This window comes from Heterodontus francisci, chromosome 25, assembly GCF_036365525.1.
Source record: "Heterodontus francisci isolate sHetFra1 chromosome 25, sHetFra1.hap1, whole genome shotgun sequence".
Classification (NCBI taxonomy): domain Eukaryota; kingdom Metazoa; phylum Chordata; class Chondrichthyes; order Heterodontiformes; family Heterodontidae; genus Heterodontus; species Heterodontus francisci.
The window spans coordinates 65045128-65067061 of NC_090395.1; the positions used below are offsets into that span (position 1 = coordinate 65045128).

Below are 21934 nucleotides of genomic sequence, written 5' to 3' on the forward strand. Positions count from 1 at the left end.
AAAGCACAAGTTACTTAAACACCATGTTATCTTAAATCAAGGCAATGCCCAAACTTTGTGGGTGGGGGCACAATACATTCCGAATTGCATTTATATGACGCACCTGATAGTCTGTACAACTGAGGATAGAGCTGACTGTTTTTATTTAGACTTGTTAGTTTAATGGCTTAGCACAGTCTGCGTGTTTTAATGCAAAGCAAACCCAGATGAACTCTGAAGAGAAAATTTATCTACTCTTTCAACTTCCCATCGTGGTTTCCTCAATTAATAATTTGTAAACTATTCATAACATGATCTTGGATATCATCCAGCGTTATGAATTGCTGTAAATGTTTCAGCACAAGGGACTTAGTTTTTAACATAATATAGAAATATTAATAAGCATTTGCTTCTAAGAAGCACTTAAGTAGACCTTTCAGCACTTGTTATAAATCCAGTTTTGTCTGCTGAGATAATGGATGCTGTAGCGTCACTGTCGGAATGAGTTATTCAACTTCACATTCAATTACTTTCAGTGATGTCTTCTGCACAAAGAAACAGCTGAACAACTTCCAAGACATGTTGGAGAACATTTTTATTCCCATCTTTGAAGCGACAATTAATCCTCGCAATCACCCAGAGCTTCACCTGTTCCTTCAGCATGTGAGTATATTGAATATGTAACTCAAGTGGGATGAGGGTGGTGTAATTGGTGTTAATCTGTGAATTGTGTATCAATTGTTTGATTATATGCAGGTGAAGGGTGTTAATTAGGGTCAGTCTTGAGCACTTATAAGCAGACACTTACTGAGACTGGTGGAGGGTTTTGAGTGAGGAGCTACACGTTTGTAATCCTTTTACTCTGTTTAATAAATGTGAAACTGAGTAAAGATAGGCTCCAGCATTATCCTTCCATGACAAACTTTCTGGAGTTTAACAGTCAGAACTAGCCCTGCTCCAGAATGGAAGCCACAGCTTGCACCACTTAACGATTGAGGCAGGGAATTGTAGAGCAAATTGTGGATTTCAATCATTGTGGCTTTGCATTATGTCTGTCACTTGAAAGCACAAAGCTGTGACATTCTTTCAAAAGAAAAAACTTCAGGGAGGATTTTTAGACCCCAGTGGGGGCTGGCACTGAGAATTCCACCGCCAACTGGCATGTCAATTCCCTGGCTCCATACTGCCCCTGGCCATTTTCCTGGAGGCAGGACGGGGATGCAACAGGTCCATCCAATTCGCCCAATTAATAGCTTATTAAGGCCTATTGTCGGAGGTTGACTGGAATTTTCTTAAAGGCAATGGGAAACAGGGCAGCTGTCTGGAGGTGGCCTCCCAGCGGTAGGCATAGAGGCCCTCCCTGACCGTCTGTCTGGCTTCAGCTGTAGCCACAGGTCAGTGTATGGAGAGGTGTCCCTCTTTTCCTCTCAACGGCTCCACAATAGTGGCCAGGCTGCTGAGGGCTTATTTTTATTGGGGCGCCTTCTCCCTCACTTACCTGCAAAGGCATCCTGTTGCTGCTTCCGAGCTGGAGGTCCTCCTATTGGCCTCGAGCTTCAAGAACCCATCCCTCCATCTTTAATTGGACAGCAAGCCGGCCCTCTGGGCACTAACTGGTCAATTCGGGGAAAATCAGAGATGAGTGACTGTTTCCTACACAGTGTGGAGTTCTGGCCCCCATTTGAGCCTGACAGCAGGGTCTTGAAGCCTGTAGGGAAAATCCTGCCCTTCCTATTACTTCAGTTTGTATTTTAATTTTGTTTGCTTAGTAAAGATTAAGTGCACAGGATTCTGTCACGAGGGAAATGCATCACTGGTTCAGATAACGTTGATAAAGAATTATTTCATGCTCATCTTATGTCTCTTGTATGTTGCATGCTCTTAGACCAGGGTTGCTCTGCTAATGTTTAGTTTTTGTTAAATAAACAGTTGCTAAATATCATGAAGTAAAGTTCAAGAAAGACTCAACTGGACTTAACAAGTATCAATGGAGGAGTTAGCATGCAACCCCGTTCCCTTTTTAGATAATAGTCGAACATTTTTGGGAAGGATCATGTGTCTCATTTGTAGATGTTGTAATGGATTTTTTTTAAACCTGTATTTGCCTAACTTACAGCATTTGATTTTTAATTTCCCAAATATGTTCCTTATCAGACTGACAGCTTCATACTCTTCCACTAGTGTTGTTTCAGTGTGGTCTAGGGCAACTCTTCCTACAATTTCTAAATTCCTCTCATTGTGGTTCTCTGAGATTATTTTGGTACGTTCCCCTGAGGCTATGCCCATGATCAGGGACGTAAGGGATGAATTTACAGACATAAATCTGTCTCACAGTGTGTTGGAGAACTTGCTGTGCTGTGATCATTTTAATAGCTTTAAAGAGAATAACCTGGAAGAATGTATGTAATGAATGGGATTTTCTGCTTTTACAGGTTGTGGGCTTTGACAGTGTTGATGATGAGTCCAAACCAGAACACCACATCTTTAATGCAGACAGCCCATTACCTGTGAATTGGACGGAAGATGATAACCCACCCTATGCCTATTACCTTTACTACATGTATGCTAACATGACAGTCCTGAATCATCTCCGCAGGTATGAGCTGGATTCCATATTATTCCTGTAGCTTTATCTTTAAGTGTCTCTAGAATGTTAAAGGGAATCATCTTTGAAGTACTCCTGCATTTATAATATCCTTCCCATCAGAAGAGATCAGTTTTGTGATGGGTATCACTGTTCTGGCACTGACTGACTCTCATTGCACAGAATCCTGATCCACATCTTTCCCTCTCCTGTGTGTTGACCCCAAAGCTTTAAAGGAACTTAAAAATTCACTACCAACTGCAACTGACAACGTGGAACTCTCCAGCAAATACCCAACATTGATAATGTGTGCATATTCCTCTTGATATAAAAAATAAACCAACATTTTTTTTGATGTTTGTGTAGAGGAAAGATATCTATTGCCTTTGACTTTCCTTTTTTACTTGCAGTTTTGGTAGAATTTCACTTAAAATCAATACGTGACTCTCCTATCTAAAAGAAGTAAAAACAAATGCAACAAAGCAGGCCTTGATTTTCAGTTTCTGTTTCATTATTTGAAATATAGTGCTAGATTTTACCAAGCCCACGACGTCGGGCTCCATAGTGGGGAGAGGCTGGAAGATGGTTGCAGTAGAGGCCCACCATGGAGCTCAACGCCGGGAGGGCCCGGTCCAATTCTCCAGGCGGCGACGAGGCTCTGTGGTGGCTACCTCCCCCACCCCCCCACTGCTCGGCGACTGGATCCGGATTTGAATATGTAATGAGCCGCTTACCATACATTATTATGCATGCCACTGCGATTCAGCCATCAGTTCACAATTTTCAGGTGGACATACGGCACTCGCGTGCCTTCACGTTCACATCCATGAAAAGCTGGCGGCACCAAGACGTCAGTCCTTGGAGTTTGTGAAGGGGGTCTCAACTCTGCAGTTTTGAAGGGAGGTGGGTGGGTGTGTTGAGAAAGGGGTCTCAACTCTGTAGTTTTAAAGGGTGGTACCCCGTACTCTAGTCCCGTAAAGGGGCCACTCTGCGCCCGTGAATGTTTGGGGGAGTTGGGGGGAATAATGGCAGTACATGACTCCTTTATGTGGGATGGGGCCCACAAATGGTAGCCGGTTTAAGGTCATGTGGCTGGTGGGCCAATCCAGGCAACTACAATAATATGACAGGTCATGCTGCCCTGCTCATATTTAAAGCGAGGGCGGGTCATGTCATGTCATGCCATACCACATTGGTGATGCTGGAACACAGCTGAAGCACCAGTTCACATCACTCTCTGTCCTGATAGGTGCCATTGACTTACTGAAGGAACCAAGTTGACCCCCAGCATAGAGATGGGAATTGTCCACCCTGTCTTTATTGATCCACTTGCCGGGAGGAGCCATACCCGCTGGAGGCGGAACCAAGAGGCAGGTGCAGCCCACGTGGAAGCTCACAGATGCGAGCAGCAGCCGCCATCAAGGCGCATTCGAGGCCACAGAAGACAGCGGGTCCATAGGCTCTACATGACATCCCTGCAGATGTCAGAGCGCCAGTGTCAGAGGCGACTGTGGATGTCCAGAGAGACGGTGACACATCTCTATGCATTGCTGAACGATGACCTGCAGCTGATGGGCTTTGGTGGACGCCCTATGCTTGTGGCCCGTAAAGTGACCGTGGCTCTTAACTTCAACGCCTCCGCCTCCTTCCAGGGATCCACCGGCGACCTATGTGGGGTTTCACAATCAGCAGTACACCGTTGTATCAGCGACGTCATGAATGCCTTGTACAGGAGGGCAGGTGACTATGGTTGCTTCAGGATGGATCCTGAGAGTAAGGCTCACAGGGCCCTCAGATTTGGGTCCATTACAGGATTCCCAGAGGTGCAAGGGGGTCACAGACTGCAGCATGTGGCCATCAAGGCTCCAGCTGGGCAACCAGCCACATACCTAAATAGAAAGGGCTTCTACTCGCTCAGCGTGCAGTTGGTATGTGACTGCGCTTCATGCAAGTGTGTGCCCGCTTTCCAGTCGGCTGCCATTACTCCTTCATCCTTAGCCAGTCCCAGGTGCTGCTGCTGTTAACTGCACCGGCTCAGAACAGGGATGGATTCTTCGAGACAAGGGCTATCCCTTGCAGACATGGCACCTGACACCAGTGAGAAACCCCACCAGCGATGCAGAAGAGAGCTCAACACGAGCTACCATCAAGCGGGCCATCGGTATGCTGAAGATGAACCTGGATAGATCGGGTGGGGTCCACCAGTACGCAGCAGAAAGGGTTGCGCATATCGTTGCTGTATGCTGTGCTCTACACAACTTTGCACTATAGAGGGGGGAGGCCTTGCAGGTTGGAAGCAGGAGATGTCCTCGGACGATGAGGACACAGGAGTTGCAGCAGCATACCCGCATGAGAGGACGGAGACCATCGATGCAGCACATACATGGTGAGCAGCAAGCAGTGGATGCATGACAATACCTTATTGCTGATCGCTTCCACAATCCCTGATGTGCAGCATATGCTCCCCATGCCACACACCACCGTCTTTCATCTGCTTTGCAGTCTTCTGCATCTGTGACATCTGAGTCTCCACCATTACTGGCAGCAGTGATTGAGCCATTGTCCACGTGACTGCATCCATACAGTGCCAAATCACGCATACTGGCATGGCAATGATGTTGCATATACTGGCAGTTCTGTCAGGCCAATTATGTAATGGGAGGAGACATGATCGGTACATGCTGGCATGTGTCATTCAAACAGTAAGAAGGAGACACATTAGAAAAGCACATTTAGTGAGGAGAAATTAATACATAGCCGTGTCACCTGTGAAAACCCACTTGTGTCATGGTGTCTTTTCGAAGCGTTTGCGGGTGTTCCTTCACAGTGCCACTTCTGACCTTGCAGCTTGACTAGAGGCAGACTGCTGATCAGGACACCCTTTGGCTCTGGACGACTTTGGCGGTCGTCCTCTGAGCACCTGAGGTCTGGAGGGCCCGGTTGCCTGAGGGCCTTCTGTACCAGTGCAGGCCTGTCTTCAGACGTCCTGGCTGCTGGAGCTCGGCTCATCAGTGGAGAGGCTGAGGAGCTGGTGTCCATATTAGAATCACCCTGAGGGGGGACCCCCAGATGGGGCACGCAGGCTTGCCTCCTCCCTCTCTAAGCTCGTAGGAACCTTGCTGCTGTCCTGAGAAGGACCAGGAGCAGAGACACTCTCCAGGCCCCTAGTCCCTTTCTCGCCTAGCCACTGCTACGTCCAGCTCATGGCCAAGGTGAGGGTTTGCAGGTCAGTGTGGATCATGGGAATCTGGCTCTCCATGAGGATCATCAACCTCTCAATGGAGAAAACCATGCACTGACATGCCTGGGACATGGCAGCTGTCATGGCATGGATGGACAGCCCCATTGTCTGCTCAAAGCTGCGCATGGCCTGTGGCATCGCCGCCAGATGTTGCCTTACCTCTCCCTGCAACTTGAGCATGTTGACACCGGAGGATCATCATCAGCCTGGGGCTCAGCATAGGACTGGACACCCACAGTCCTCCGACTTTCACAGCTACGGCCAGCTGTTCAGGTGCGTGTATGGTGCTCTCACCAGCTTGTGACTCAGCCTCTAAAGCTGAACGGATTTCCACTGAAGTGAGTGTATCTGTGCTGGTGGAAGGTGCAGGTGTGTCATGGGATGCTGCATCCTCAGAGGTGCTGGAAGTCTCTAGGGCCTTCAATGCCGACTCGTAGCATCGCACTGCAAGATTCAATGTGAAGAGCACAGTTTTAGTTTTCATTTTGCACATGTCATGTTTAAGACAGCATTGTCTCCAAAAATAAACTGTTATCTGTAATCATTGTGTTTGTCAAAGACCTGTATGTTCACCCGGGACCCCAAGTTCCACGTCCGAAACAGCACGTTCTCCCTGGCTGTCAGCTAGCTCGAGGGCCTCCTGCTCAGCCTGTGTCAGCAGTTTAATGCCTGGCACCCCTTCACCAGTCCTGGATGCCTCACGCACATTGTGGGCCCTCTTTGCCTGGAAGAGCAAGGATGCAGATATTGAACAATGCCAAACAACAACATGACGCTGTGTCACAACAGGGCCGCTGAAACAAAAAGTGGGGGAAGGTCAGTCTGTAATACGGACTCAGCCTGTCATGTAGGTGCCATACTCTGTAATGCAAACAAGGGTGAGTTCTTTCACGCATGCAGTTACTCATGTGGCATCAATCCTCCCTGCACGACCTCCCTGTCTTTGACATGGCAGTGGCATCCATGTGCCACTGTGTGGGGACGCCCAGGTCAAACGGAGCCGTACAACAAAGTGCCACTTACCTTTGCCGAGTGCATGAGATCGTTCACCGTCTTGCAGCACTGCACCAGTCTCGGCAGATGACCCCACGGCAACTTACTAACTCTGCGATCTCCGTCCAGGCTTGCTTGGTTGGGCGGGAGGACCTCTTGCCATTGCTGGGGAAAAGGACCTCCCGCCTTTCCCCTGCAGCCTGGAGGAGAGTGAGCAGGGAGGCATCGCTGAACCGTGGGGCCACCCTTCCACCCACCTCTGACATTTCCGGTACCTTGCAGGGGTAGTTTCTTGGCAGATGGGACTCTTCAGATATACTGCTGGATGGTCAACTCCAGCAGCAAAGGTTTAAATGTGCAAGAAGTTGCATGCAGGGCTGACTGCCATTTAATTATGGCGCCAACATCTGCTGACTTGTCAGCTGACGCCATTCCCGGCGTCGCACAGCCTGCCCTCTCCATGTGATTGGGGAGGGCAGGCCGATCCAGGCATGCTAATGAGTTGCCGCATGTGAGATTGCAGCGGCTCTTCGGCGCGGCCATTTTTTGCGCTCACCGCCAAGAGCAGCAACGGGTTCTTAATCTGGCTTATAGTCTCTTAGTGAATCGATAGCCATCTTTCTTGAAAAAAATCTTATGAGCACTTTTAATTTTCAGTGGTAGAGACTCATATTTTGCAAATCAAGTTTATTGGAAAATTTATATTGCTCCTGTTATCAGTCACATGTTCCAGTGATAATAGTTTGAATCATAGCTATGTTCAGTGCAAATTGGCAAAAATAGGGTAGCAGCATTATTTGGGGATTTGCATAGAATATCCTAGAGTTATACAGCACAGCAAAGGACCATTTCAGCCCAACAAATCTATGCCAGTGTTTCTGCTCCACACGAGCCACCTAGGAACATAGGAACAGGCCTCTCAAGCCTGTTTTGTCATTCAACAAGATCATGGCTGATGTGTGACCCAACTCCTTTGCCCTATATCCCTTAATTTCTTTGGTTAACAAAAATCTATAGATCTCGGTTTTAAAATTAACTATTGATCTAGCATCAATTGAAATTGCTGTTCCAAACTTCTACCACCCTTTGTATGTACAAGTGTTTCCTAATTTTGATCCCAAAAGATCAGGCTCTAATTTTTATACTATTCCCCCTAGTCCTAGATTCCCCCAACCATCAGAAATAGTTCTCTCTCCATCCTATCAGTTCCTTTTAATATCTTGAAAAATTCGATCAAATCATCCCTTAATCTTTTAAATTCCCTAGTTTGTGTAATCGTTCTGTGTAGTTTAACCCTTGGAGTCAGGTATCATTCTGGTAAATCTACGTTGCACTCTCTCCAAGGCCAACATATCATTCCTAAGGTGTAGCGCCCAGAACTGCTCACAGTTCTCCAGGTGTGGTCTAATTAGGGCTTCAGATAGCTGAAGTGTGACTTATACCCCTCCAATCTTGCATCTATCATCCTATCGATATATCCTTTTATTCTTCTCTCCCTCATGTATTTATCTAGTTTCCTCGTAAATCCATCTGAGAGTTCAAATATTAAACTTTTGATTTTGAAGTTTGAATGAGGGATGTGTTCAATGTGTGAATTTTGAAAGTATGTTAACACAGAGCGGTGATCATTATTGCTATTTCCTTTTCCAGGAAGAGGGGCTTCAATACATTTGTTTTACGGCCACATTGTGGAGAAGCTGGTCCTATCCACCATCTCATATCTGGATTCATGCTTTCTCAGAATATTTCCCATGGTCTTCTGCTCCGAAAGGTACGAACAAGCGCACTGTCTGAGATTTATCCAAGATCTTTCTAAAAGACATCATATTTGAGCTACAAAGCTTGGTTTCGCATAGGTACTTTTTCTAAGTACAGCTAATGGACATATTATAGAAGTTGACAAACATGGATTAACAGCTTTGACCCCTTTTCTGCCTTCATGCGGTGATGTGCCTACTCTGTTCAGCATCTTCTTGTTCTGATCAGGAACTCACCAGATGCAAATGTTGTGTAAAGTAGTGTGTTGGAGCATCCTCACGTTATGCCACCTGTTCAAGACTTGAAAATATGCTTCTGTTTCTCTTCTATCTGCATTAGGTCCATTTGCCTTTTCATGCATTACAAATTTTTATAGTTGGTCATTGTTCCTCTGCATTAGGGAAGGCAAAAATCGGCCAAGACCTACTGGCCCCAATACCGTAATTCCTACCAGGTAGTGTCGGGATGAGAACTGGATGAAGCTTGCTATGATGTCCGCATTTGGAAAGCTTGATAATGATTTGTCACCATCTAGGCAATGGTGAATATTGGCCATTTTAGCAAGGTATCATGGTGAGAAAGTGAACACCCTCCGGAGAGGAGGACTGTGGAGAGAATTGGATGACCAATTCTGTCCACTTCCTGGTCAATATTTTGAAATTTTGGAAGACCTTAAAGAAAAATCATATTATCCACCAACTGTAGTAAATGGCTTATTTTCTTTGGACTTATTTCCTCTTGGACTCCTCTCTCCTCCTCCCTTATGATGCAACAATGGTGTTTGTCACTTAGAAAAGTAATACATGAGCTTATCTTGCACTATGCAATATTAGCAATTCCTTATCTGCTATCTTAGTTATTTATTTTAAATGGCCTTCAAAATAAGGGACAGAAGAATTTCCTAAAATGTGTTAATTTGTTCTTTATTCATATCACATGGAGTAATTTCAGCCGGTGTTGATTCTGTACTGCAGTATGCAGAACCAAAAACACATATATTGTCACTGTTCTGATTTGAAAAATGTTGGATAAAAGCTGGTGACAGTTGTTTACGATAATGTATCTTCATCTGCAGGCTGTAGATTTGAATCAAGACATAGGGGATGAGCACTTCCTCTCTCTCTGCTGGCTATAAAGTTCCTTTATAAATGGTATTTTTGCCAAGTAGCTTGGATACACCGTACAAAAATTACTGCAATTTGCCACTGGTTGGCATTCCTCTTCACTGAGACCAAACAGGTAGACGGTTGGGGAATGGAAGAATAATGCTGTTATCACTGAGGCACAGTTAGGTGACCTTTACTCTATAACTTCCCTGTGCTACCCCTCTCTGGCTTGCAAAGTGCTTGATGTGCACGCTGGATGCTCAGAGTGGAATATTTAATTCTCCAGCGCTGCCATTCTTCAAGAAATGTGTTCATTTAGAAAATGTAAAGTTGAAAATGTGAATTTGATCACAAATTGTTTTTGTGTATTCTGGAATGTTCATTGCTTGTGTCTAATTCACAGGCTCCAGTGCTGCAATATCTGTACTACTTGGATCAGATCGGAATTGCGATGTCCCCCCTAAGCAACAATAGTCTCTTTCTGAGTTATCATAGAAACCCACTGCCAGAGTATCTCTCCCGAGGCCTAATGGTGTCTCTCTCCACTGATGATCCTCTGCAGTTTCACTTTACCAAGGTAAGTCAACCAGTTAGATGTGGAAGCTGTGGGATTCTTAACTGCATTTTATGCACAATAGTCAACAACTAACCCTGAGCCACAGTTTAACCAGACCCAAATGATCGTGGCCATTAGCATTAAAGAAATGTCCGGATTAAAATTTATAATCATAAGCATGAGACCGATCACAAAGCCGTTTAAAGCCATGGAAGTGTGTTCATTTTAAAAGCCTGAGATCTGGGAAAATAGGTCATGCATTTAGTCTGAATGAGATTTTACTGATATGTCATTTTGTTTCCATCAAATCATGATCAGAAGCTCTCCACTCCTTTGAGTTGCAACAAACCCTCAGTCTGGAATTGTTGTGTTTTTAGTTTAGATTTACAGCTTTTAAGCCCTGCTTACACTTTAGATTATTGTTGCTAACAAACTCCCATTTAGTTTCATCCGGTTTCCACTGTAAATATTCAGAATTAAACCAAGTCAGTTTAAATCTAGTTTTAGAAAATTGCTTTGATTGTTTTTGGTTCAGGGTTAGCTTAATATCTATATCCACTATGAATTAACCCAGTATGAGTGACCCAAAATTTATTTGTTAGTAATGTAAATGTATGTCAGTCAAGGTGTAAATCCTGAAATTCAAGCTTTCACACATATGCATATTAATTGTGCAAGGTGCCCTGGGGCATGCCCTAGTTTAAGAACAGCTGAGAGGATTTGTCCTTTCTGTAACTGGTCTACATTTCTGCTACTGGGATATAGGAGCCAGTTTTGGAAATGTAAGTATGGAGAGCTGATGCATGGTACATCCTGTGATGCAAACTAAAGCATCTTAAAATGAGTCTGTCAGAGATTTAAACAAAGCAGTCATAGGTCTTGGCATTAAGTGACTTTAATGCATGCATTGCTTCAGATGTTGTCACCTGTTATTTCTGATAATATGACTGGTAATAAGAATGGGTGGTGGTTTACTGCAGAGTTTTCGAGAAAGACTGAAATTTGCTCATAGCCTTTTTCCACAAGAGCTCCATTTTTAAGTTTCTTGAGTTACAGGTAATCTCATCTTTCAGCTTACTTGAATGTAATTTGTGCTTCAGTGATTCCACTGACTAGAGTCATTTGGCTGACTTGGCTCCATTCTATAATAAAAGCAAAATACTGCGGATGCTGGAACCGAAGAAGTGTTCCGAAGAAGGGTCACTGACCCGAAACGTTAATTCTGCTTCTCTTTTCACAGATGCTGCCAGACCTGCTGAGTGGTTCCAGCATTTCTTGTTTTTATTGGCTCTATTCTATGTAGTTCTGTGCCAGTGGTCATACAGTGCTGGACCCAGAGAGTGAACTGCACTACTTCTGATCTTAATCTTTCTATGTTTTCCTCAGGAGCCACTGATGGAAGAATACAGTATTGCTGCGCAAGTGTGGAAGTTGAGCTCCTGTGACATGTGCGAGCTGGCACGCAACAGTGTATTAATGAGTGGCTTCTCTCACAAGGTAACTGGCAATAATATGCTGGATTCATCTTGTTAGGATTTTGCAGAAGTACTTTAGCTATGCTGAATCAGATGTCGGCCATGGCAGGTAGCACTCTCACCTCTGAGTCAGAAAATTATGGGTTCAAATTCTATTTCATAAACTTGAGCACAAAATCTAGTCTGAAACTTTAGTGCAGTACTGAGGGAGTGCTGCACTGTTAGAGATGCATCTTTCAGATAAAATGTTAAACTAAGACCCTATCTGCCCTCTTAAGTGGGAAACAAGAGATCACATGGTACTATTTTGAAGAACAGCAGGGGAATTCTCCCCAGTGTCTTGGCTAGTATTTATCCCTCAGCCAAATAGCAGATTATCTGATCATTATCAGATTGCTGGCTGGGGGACATTGTGCACAAATTGGCTGCTGCATTTCCTACACAGTGATGACACTTCAAAAGTACTTAATTGGTTGTAAAGTGCTTTGGGATGCCCTGAGTTCATGAAAGGCGCTATCATGTTTAACCAATTTATTGGAGTTCTTTGAGGAAGTTGCATGTGCTGTGGATAAAGGGGAACTGGTGGATGTTTTGTACTTAGATTTCCAGAAGGCATTTGATAAGGTGCCACATCAAAGCTCGTGGTGTAGGGGTAACATACTGGTATGAATAGAAGATTGGTTAGCTAACAGGAAACAGAGAGTAGGCATAAATGGGTCATTTTCTCATTAGCAAGATATAACGAGTGGTGTGCAAAAGGGATCTGTGCCAGGGCCTCAGCTTTTTACAATTTATATAAATGACTTGGATGAAGGGACCGAAGGTATGGTTGCTAAATTTGCTGATGACACAAAGATAGGTAAGAAAGTAACTTGTGAAGAGGACATAAGGGGGCTATACAAAGGATATAGATAAATTAAGTGAGTGGGCAAAGATCTGACAAATGGAGTATAATGTGGGAAAATGTGAAATTGTCCACTTTGGCAGGAAGAATAAAAAAGAAGCCTATTATCTAAATGGTAAGAGATTGCAGAGGGATCTGGGTGTCCTAATGCATTAATCACAAAAGGTTAGTATGCAGGTACAGCATGTAATTATGAAAGCTAATAGAATGTTATTGTTTATCGTGAGAGGAATTGAATACAAAAGTAGGGAAGTTATGCTTCAGCTATACAGGACATTGGTGAGATCACATCTGGAGTACTGTGTTACAGTACTGGTCTCCTTATTTAAGGAAGGATGTAAATGCATTGGAGGCAGTACAGAGAGGCTTTACTAGACTAATACCTGGAATGGGTGGGCTGTCTTACGAGGAAAGATTGGACAGGCTAGGCTTGTATCCACTGGAATTTAGAAGAGTAAGAGGCGACTTGATTGAAACATATAAGATCCTGAGGGGTCTTGACAGGTTGGATGTGGAAAGGATGTTTCCCCTTGTGGGAGAGTCTCAAACTAGGGGTCACTGTTTAAAAATAAGGGGTCACCCATTTAAGACAGAGATGAGGAGAAATTTTTTCTCTGAGGGTTGTGAGTCTTTGGAATTCTCTTCCTCAAAAGGCAATGGAAGCAGAGTCTTTGAATATTTTTAAGGCAGAGATAGATGGATAGATTCTTGATAAGCAAGGGGGTAAAAGGTTATCGGGGGTAGGTGGAAATGTGGAGTAATCATTTCAGTCATAAACCTATTGAATGGCAGAGCTGGGTCGAATGGTCTACTCTTCCTAATTCATATGTTCGCATGTTCGTATTCGCTATAGTCATATCAGGAGGATTTGGGGTGTAATCCATAGGTGACACTGCTTGTTGGTGCTATGATGCCTTGTTGGATAGTCCACAGAGAACTGTGGAAAAAGTAACTGCAAAGATATCCCAGTGGCTGGCTGGAGACTGAGACTTGGTAGAAGATAAACCATCTTACCTGTCAGGTGTGCAATTGTGTGGAGAACCTAAAGAATGGATGAGGGAAGTAGAGAAGAAATGGCTAATCACATTTTTAGTTACTTTTCTGGGAAAAGACAGAATCTGCATTTAATTGCAGAGCTGAATGTACAGTTCTGGAGCTTGGCTAAATACTGTTAAAATTGTTGAAACAGCAATATGACTGACCTAATACAGTTTCACCTGGAACCACTCTTGTAGTTAAAGTGAGAAAAGCTTTGTTTCAACAGAAGGGAATTTATTTGGGTTAACAGTGACTATGCCCACATTTTTGTTTAAAAACCTGCAAATGCTAGAATTCTGAAATAAAAATGCAATTTTGGAAATGCACAACTTGTTTGTTTTCGTCTATAATGATAAATAACAGGGGGTCTGTCCTTTTATTCAGATGCTGGTGGATGTGCTGTGTCTTTCTGGCTTTTCCTATATATAAGTCATTGAACTCCACTCAGCGATCAGATGTTGGAAGCAGAGTGGTTGCTGCCCCAAAGAACTGAAGCTTAGCAGTCAGTCACTTGTTCCATAAACAAGACTGTTGAACTAAACAGTGGTCCTCCTGTTCCTGCAAGTGCTCCTTGCGTCCCACGTCAGGTTTTTGAACGATATTATGCCTCTTCTCCAAAACAATTTAAATATTAGCGGATTCAGACATCTGTCACTTCCTACTGGAAGCGGGACAGCGGAGGAAAATACAGATGGGGGAAAAGAATCCCTAGCTGAACTGGCAAGAAATACTTCCACATTGTGTTTGTTATTGTAATGCTGAGTTCGAGCAAGTTCTAGAGCATCTACCGTCTGAGTTAGGTCATTCAAACAGGCAGGTGGCATGAGGCTTACATAGGGGAGATGCAATAGGGAGAAAATGCACCACTTTACCCTTCAATCTAACTTGGGTTGTTTTAGGTTTTAAATATAATGTACATATCTCCACATTCGAACGGACTATTCCACATATAAGCAGCAGGGTATTATCTTGCAATACATTTGTTATAGCTTGTCCTTTTGCATCTGGTAATCCACCCAGTGTGACTGTAATGAGCTTGTTACTTTTGTGCATCATTCAGTGTAGCGTAATCATTGGGGGTTTATTAATTTTAAAATACCACTACTTTACCTTCTAGGATAATGTGTATTTGTTATCTGCTGTTCCTATCTTCAGTTTATTTACCTCTCTGTTTTAAATGACAGATGTTTTCTGAATTCACTTCATACTTTTCTCAGGAAGTAATTCAGCAGTGCACGGAAACTTCAACTGATGATAGCTTCCTAAAGGAAATTGTTCATTCCCGAAGTCCTGTTTACTTGCACCGTGTATAATTCTTTTAAGGAGAGAAAAAGATAATGACTTGGAAAGTCAAAACATGCATTTTGAAAAACATTGAATACAATTAATATTCCCCCCCCCCCTACATCAGTTTAAAAAATAAAGTTAAATACAGCAAAAGGGAAGATTTGACTGTAACACTGCTCATGGTTATTACTGGCCATAATGGCTAATTTAAGAGACACAGGATTATAAAGTACAGAATTATTAAATACTAGCAAAAAATTACCTTGTGACTACACAGTAATTGATTTAACATTGCTAATGTATTTACAACAACAACAAATTGCATTTATATGGAGCCTTTAACGTGGTAAAGCTTTGCAAGGTGCTTCAAAGGTACATTTCAGGAGCAATTTCTTTTGTAACTGAAGCTACAATGGCAAAACCAATAGAAATCTAGCCCAGTAAGAATTGACTAGCTTTCTTTTTGCTTGGGGTGGCATTCTGAATTGTCAAATCCTCTCACTAGTGTTAAGCCAATTCAAATAGAGCTTTTAACACTAGGGAAATGTTAGAAACAAGACTTATAGGGCAGAATTTTATGAGCCCTCCGGCATTGGGGGTCGTGGCAGGGATCCCAGAAAATTCTTCCAGGAGAGGACCGCCACGACCTCTGACGCTGAGAAGGCCCCGCTGCATTTTACTGGTGGCGGCAAGGCTTTGGTGTGGCGGCGGCGGGGTCTTCATTTCAATATTAAAATTACATTAAAAAGATGCAAACCAATTAACCTTGTCCAGGTGGCCATCCCATGTCGATATTCCAGCCACTGGCCGGAACTCCTGCGCCTTCGGGACTCCATTCGGAGGCGCGGGAGTTCCGGCCAGTGGCTGGAATATCGACATGTGATGGCCACCTGGACAAGGTTAATTGGTTTGCATCTTTTTAATGTAATTTTAATATTGAAATGAAGACCCCGCCGCTGAGCGGCGGGGAAGGGCCACACCAAGGCCTTGCCGCCACCAGTAAAATGCAACTCCATTTGGAGTTCCGAGGCGTAACACTGGTATGGATGGGGGAGGAGTGAAATTATCGGGGGGGGGGGGGGGTGGGGTGGGGTGGGAGCGGTGCAAAAACTTTTAATTGGCTGCGGGGATGGTGGGAAGGGGTTGAAGGGCAAAGGTAACGAGGTTGCTGGGGGTGGGGGAGGGGTGCGGACGTGTACATTGGCAATAAAGTGTTTTAGGGCCACAGACCCTAAATAAAAACTTTCGGGGGTGGGGGGGTGTTGAAAGGGCCTCCAGCTTTTATTTAAATATTCAAATGTCACTGATGGGCTTGAAGCTCTTTAAAAATGGCGGTGGATGCTGTTGCCGGGGACAGAGCGGTGGCCCCTCTATATCATTGGGGGCGGCCGCTCTGCCCCCTCCATCTACATCAGCTCCCGTGCGAAATATCACGGGGGCTCAGCGACAGCGCATCCATGCCAGAAGTCCGTCGAGATTTGCGGCGCACTCATAAAATGCAGCCCATAATCTCTAATGACTGAGGCCAATTTCAAACCCATCAAAATAGGTTATATTTTTAAATCTGTTTGAGCAAGTCTCACTCCAAAATAAGTCAAAATTTATTTTATAGAACAAAACAAAAATTGGGTTCAGGTTCTTCTCAGTAATATTTATCTGTCTGCCACCAGGAGGAGATTTTACCAAACCCACTCTTAATTCAAGTCCAGGTCCTTGGTAATTGGGACAGTGAAAATCGATCGTCTCCTGTATATCCCATAAAACAACTTTGTGAACTACCATTTAAATGGAACAGCAAGAGAGTTCACTGTATTCTTTTATGGCTGGAATTTGGAACCTCCAATATTGACTGATTCTCAAAGTCAATTAGTTGTATGATTTATCCATTCCTAGCATGGCTAATTTGGGTGTTTTTCAGGAATGAGGGATGCCATTCAGCTGAAACTAGATTTGTCTAATTGGCATCCTGTAATTGAATCAGTTGTTCAGAACTACGTTGTCGTGTGTTCCTAATAAATGAGGAGGGGACACCTTAATTGCTAGCTGGGCTCTTGCCTCTGAATCAGATTGCTGTAGGTTCAAGCTTCAATTTAGGATTTGAGCATATAATCTAGACAATTCTGTGCAGTATTTGAGAAATGAGCAAGTGGTAAATCTATGTAACAGACTCCTTAAAGATATGGGCCGGGATTTTACCCTAGGTGGACGGGAGCCAGCCACCAACTGAAAAGTCAGTGGCAAACCCGCTTCTGCCTCGCCTGGGGATCCGGTCTGCATTTTGCGGGTCGCTGGGCTTCAATTGCTCTGAGGCAGGACTTCCACCCGCTTGAGGTAGGAAGTCCCGCCTAATAGAGCTGCCAGCCAGTCAGCAGGGCCGGCAGCTCTTAGTCCCAGCAGCGCCACCGGGAGCGGTGGCCACTGCTGGGACTACAGCTCAGCATGAAGAAAAGTTTTCAGGGAGCCTGGAGGTACGTTTTGGTTGCCTCACCGGGGGTAATCAGTCAGTCCCTGGCGAGGCAAGGGTGGACGATTGGGGGGGGGGGGGGCGTGTTGGGCATGATTGGGATAGCAGGGGCGGCCTTCCATCGGGCACAGGGTCCCGATCATGAGGTGTCCCCCCCCCCCCCCCCCCCCCCCCAGGGACTTTCGAGAGCCACCTGCTTTTGTCAGCCGGCTTCTCTTGGGTCTAGGGTGCCCGCTTGTGACACGTAAAATCCGTGTGGAGGTGGGCGAAGGCCCATAGGTGGCCATTAAGAGGCTCCATTTTACGCCACCGCACCCCCCCCCCCCCCCACAGCTGGTGTAAAATTCAGCCCATGAAGAATGCAGATAGTATTGATTAATTCAAATGCAAATTAGATTTTGTTTAGAAAATAATGGAATAGATAGAATTTGTTAAAATAATTGAGGCATAAATGGCACACACTATTATTAATCCATAAATGGTACATAGGTGAGGAGCAGATGCGGGTAAAATGCGAATATCCAAAGGTTGCTGTCTGACTTATGCCACCGCACTGAAACAGCATTTTGCTGTCTGCCTCACTATTGACATGCACTGAATGTCATGAAGTTGGCACATTTGCAAGGTAGAGATGAACTAAACTCACTGCAGATATTTAGGATAGCATAAGTACCTTTTTAACCACCTGATAATTGTTAATTACAGGCAACCGACCTCATTGGTACTAAAAAATGCTTTATTCCTTCAGGTTTTGAATTTTTCAGCAAGATTATAAAACTTCCATTTTTTTTTCTTTTTGTATCTGTCTGTTTCTCAATCCAATCAAAGTCATGTACAGCATAGGAGGAGACCATCCCGCCCATCTAGTCCATGCTTGCTCTTCGCAGAGCAATCCAGTCAGTCCCATTCCCCACTCTATCCTCGTAGCCCTGCAAGTTTATTTCCTTCATGTGCCCATCCAATTTCCTTTTGAAATCATTGATTGTCTCCATCTCCTCCACCCTTGTAGGTGGCGAGTTCCAGGTCTTTACCATTCGCTGCATAAAAAAGTTCTTCCTCACATCATCCTGACATCTCTTGCCTAAAACCTTAAATCTGTGTCCTCTAGTTCTTGTACCATCAGCTAATGGGAACAGTTTTTCTTTGTCTACCCTATCCAAACCTGTAAGAATCTTGTACACCTCTACCAAATCTCCCTGCAATCTCTTTTGCTCCAAGGAGAACAACTCCAGTTTCCCCAACCTAACCTTGTAGCTAAAATCCCTCATCCATGGAACCATTCTGGTAAATCACCTCAGCACCATCTCCAGGACCTTCACATCCTTTCTAAAGTATGGTGACCAAAATTGGACGCAGTACTCTAGTCAGGGCCTAACCAGAGCTTCATAATGGTTCAGCATAACTTCCTTGCTTTTGTACTCAAGACTTCTATTTATGAAGCCCAAGATCCCATATGCTTTGCTGACCGCACTCTCAATATGTCCTGCCACCTTCAAAGATCGATGCTTTTGTATCACAGGTCCCTCTGTCCCTGCACACACTTTAGAACTGTGCCATTAAGTCTGTATTGCCTCGCCCCATCCCTTCTGCCAAAATGTATCACATCATACTTCTCTGTTAAATTCCATTTGCCACCTATCTCTCCATTCTGTTAGCCTATCTGTGTCCTGTTGCAGTCAATTTGTATCATCATTATTGTTTGTTTGCCACTCCTCTGAGTTTGATATCATCAGCAGCTTTTGAAATGTGACTCTGTATTGCAATATCCAAATATATATATATCAAAAAAAGAAGCGGTCCTAACACTGACCCATGGCGAACACCACTGTCTACCATCCTCCAGTCTGAAAAATAACCATTTACCACAGCTCACTGTTTTCTGTCCTTATGCCAATTTTTTATCCAAGATTACACAGACCCTCCTATTCCATGATCCTCAATTTTGTTAACCAGCCTTTTATGTGGTACTTTGTCAAACACTTTCTTAAAATTTAAATAGATAACAATCATTGCATTCCCTTCATCAACCTTCTCTTACTTCAAAACATACAATTAGATTAGTTACACATAATCTGCATTTCACAAATCCATGTTGGTTATCCTAAATTAATTCAAACCTTTCCAAATGCCTGTTGATTTTTCCCCGATTATTGTTCTTTCCCTCTCTTTATTTCTCTTTCTGTACCTTATTAGACATTGAATTCCCCCTTTTTAATTCACCTTCTTTCTCAGTCCTTCCTGTGATTATTTCCCAATCCTTCATCTCATTGTTCACTCAGGTCTCAGATTTTTCCTTGCTGTGCCATTATCAGCTCACACTTCAACTTTGTGCGCCACAGTGTTTTGAGTTGAACGGTGCAGAGGCAAGTCTGAATAGTGGCCCTGCTACAGCAAATTCTGGCCCAAAATTTTGCGAGTATATGAATAATTTGAAACCTGACATATGGTAAATATAAATATAGCAAGTTTGAGAGGAACAGATGTCTGTGTTTCACTACTTTGGAGGCGTGGGGGAAGGTTCTCACTTTGTATCTGGGTCAGTTGTAGGTTAATTGATAAGTAATCATGATAATCATGTGGCTAGCAAGATGGTAGAAGTTAAACCAGATGGAGTTTAGTCATTTTCTTGTCTAGCAATTCCTATGGTCTTATGCTGCGTTGTCCGAGTTTTATGAGAAAGAAAGACTTGCATTTATATAGCTCCTTTCATGACCGCAGGACGTCCTAAATTGCTCTTAAGCAAATGAAGTACTTTTGACGTGTAGTCACTTATATAATGTAGGAAAAACAGCAGGCAATTTACACACAACAAGCTCCAACAAACAGCAATGTGCTAATGAGCAGATAATCTGTTTTGTGATATAGATTGAGGGGTAAATACTGGCCAGGACATCCCGGAGAATTCCCCTTCTGTTCTTCAACGTAGTGCCATAGGATCGTTTATTCCACCTGAGACTCTGTTTAGCATCTCATACAAAAGACAGCAGCTCCAACAGTGCAGCACTCCCTCAGTACTGCACTGGAGTGTCAGCTTTGACTTTTTTTGTGCTCCAGTTCTGAAGTGGGACTTGAACCCACAACTTCTGACTCGGAGATGAAAGTTATCTTTTGGATCTTATCTTACCTATTGGGTAAGATATTAGAATGCAAAAGAGTCCATGGTACTATTGGAAGAAGAACAGGAATGTTTTCTTGGTGTCCTGGTCCATATTTATTCCTTAACCAATAACAATGAAACATATTCACTGGCCACTTATCTCTTTGCTTTATGGAAGCTTGTAGCAACAGTGACCACACTCCACAAAGTAATTCATTGGCTATAGAGTGCTTTGCGATGTCTTGAGGATGTGAAAGGCACTGGACAAATGCAACATTTAATAGTTCTTCTTTAAAGTTGAGAAGCTGAAGTACAGTATTTTTTAAACTTAAAAACAAGTAGAAACTATTATTGTACATCTTATGACTATATTCAAAGTATCTTTGGTTGTCTAATGACAGCCAAACTTTAACAGATTTAAGATTGGTGTAATAGGAAATTTAAAATGTGCAATTCAGCAACAAGAACTGCAGTACAAAAATGGAAAACAGGGAGCTCCTTTATTCCATCAGTTCGTATAGTTAGTGTGATCATACAGCCTCCTGTTCCACTAGATATTTAGTAACTGGCCATCAGGACCATTTGTGAATGTCCCAGATAAGATGCATACAATGTTTCATCATTTGTTTTCTTTTATTTATGACCTTGCTTTATCATTTCTAATGTTTCCTTTAGTGATACTGAGTATTAAACCACTAACCAAAGTAATCTTTCAGTTTGTTTTATTTCAATTCTTCATTTTCCATGTATTTTTAATTGGTAAATTTGTATTTCTGTTTTCTGCAACGTGTTAATTTCTTGTGCATAGCTTCAGATCGCAAAATGCTGCTCAGCATTAATGTTCAATACTTTAAATGCAGCTTGGAATCCTTGTGGGGTAAATACTCTTGTCTGAATCAGAAAGACCGAGTGGGCTGCTTTAAATACAGGGCCAGCACAGACAGTGGAACCAGAGTCAGTATCATTTCCTTAATGCATTTGGTTTCGATATTAATGGGTTCCTACCTTAAAAAAGAAATGAATATGCAATTACCCGCCAAGCAACTTCACGTTTTTCAAATAACCCCTTAATTCCCAGTCCTTTCCCATTGCTGCCTACTTAAAAGCAACAAAACTTTTCAATAAAATTGAACCTGTATAAATTTAAAAATTGGACATTGTAGTAAGATTGAGATGGCAATCTAATATCAGATAGCTGTAATAACCTGCTCATCATTTACGTCATCTGAACCTAGGACTATAACAGGACTTGACAGGGTAGATGCAGGAAAGATGTTCCCGATGGTGGGGGAGTCCAGAACCAGGGGTCATAGTCTAAGGATACGGGATAAACCTTTCAGGACTGAGATGAGGAGAAATTTCTTCACCCAGAGAGTGGTGAGCCTGTGGAATTCGCTACCACTGAAAGCAGTTGAGGCTAAAACATTGTATGTTTTCCAGAAGGAGTTAGAG

The 21934-nt window shown here is 43.4% G+C and overlaps 1 protein-coding gene across 3 annotated transcripts in view; it reads left to right on the plus strand.

Annotated features, from left to right (window-relative positions):
- The window catches only part of LOC137383942 (AMP deaminase 2-like), a 194206-nt gene that overhangs the window by 159669 nt on the left and 12603 nt on the right, over positions 1–21934 (plus strand). For all 3 annotated transcript variants that reach the window (XM_068057371.1, XM_068057370.1, XM_068057372.1), the window contains exons 13-17: positions 516–642; positions 2412–2575; positions 8448–8568; positions 10065–10238; positions 11604–11714. In XM_068057371.1, coding sequence (XP_067913472.1) covers positions 516–642; positions 2412–2575; positions 8448–8568; positions 10065–10238; positions 11604–11714 — 697 coding nt within the window. The remainder of the gene's footprint in view (positions 1–515; positions 643–2411; positions 2576–8447; positions 8569–10064; positions 10239–11603; positions 11715–21934) is intronic.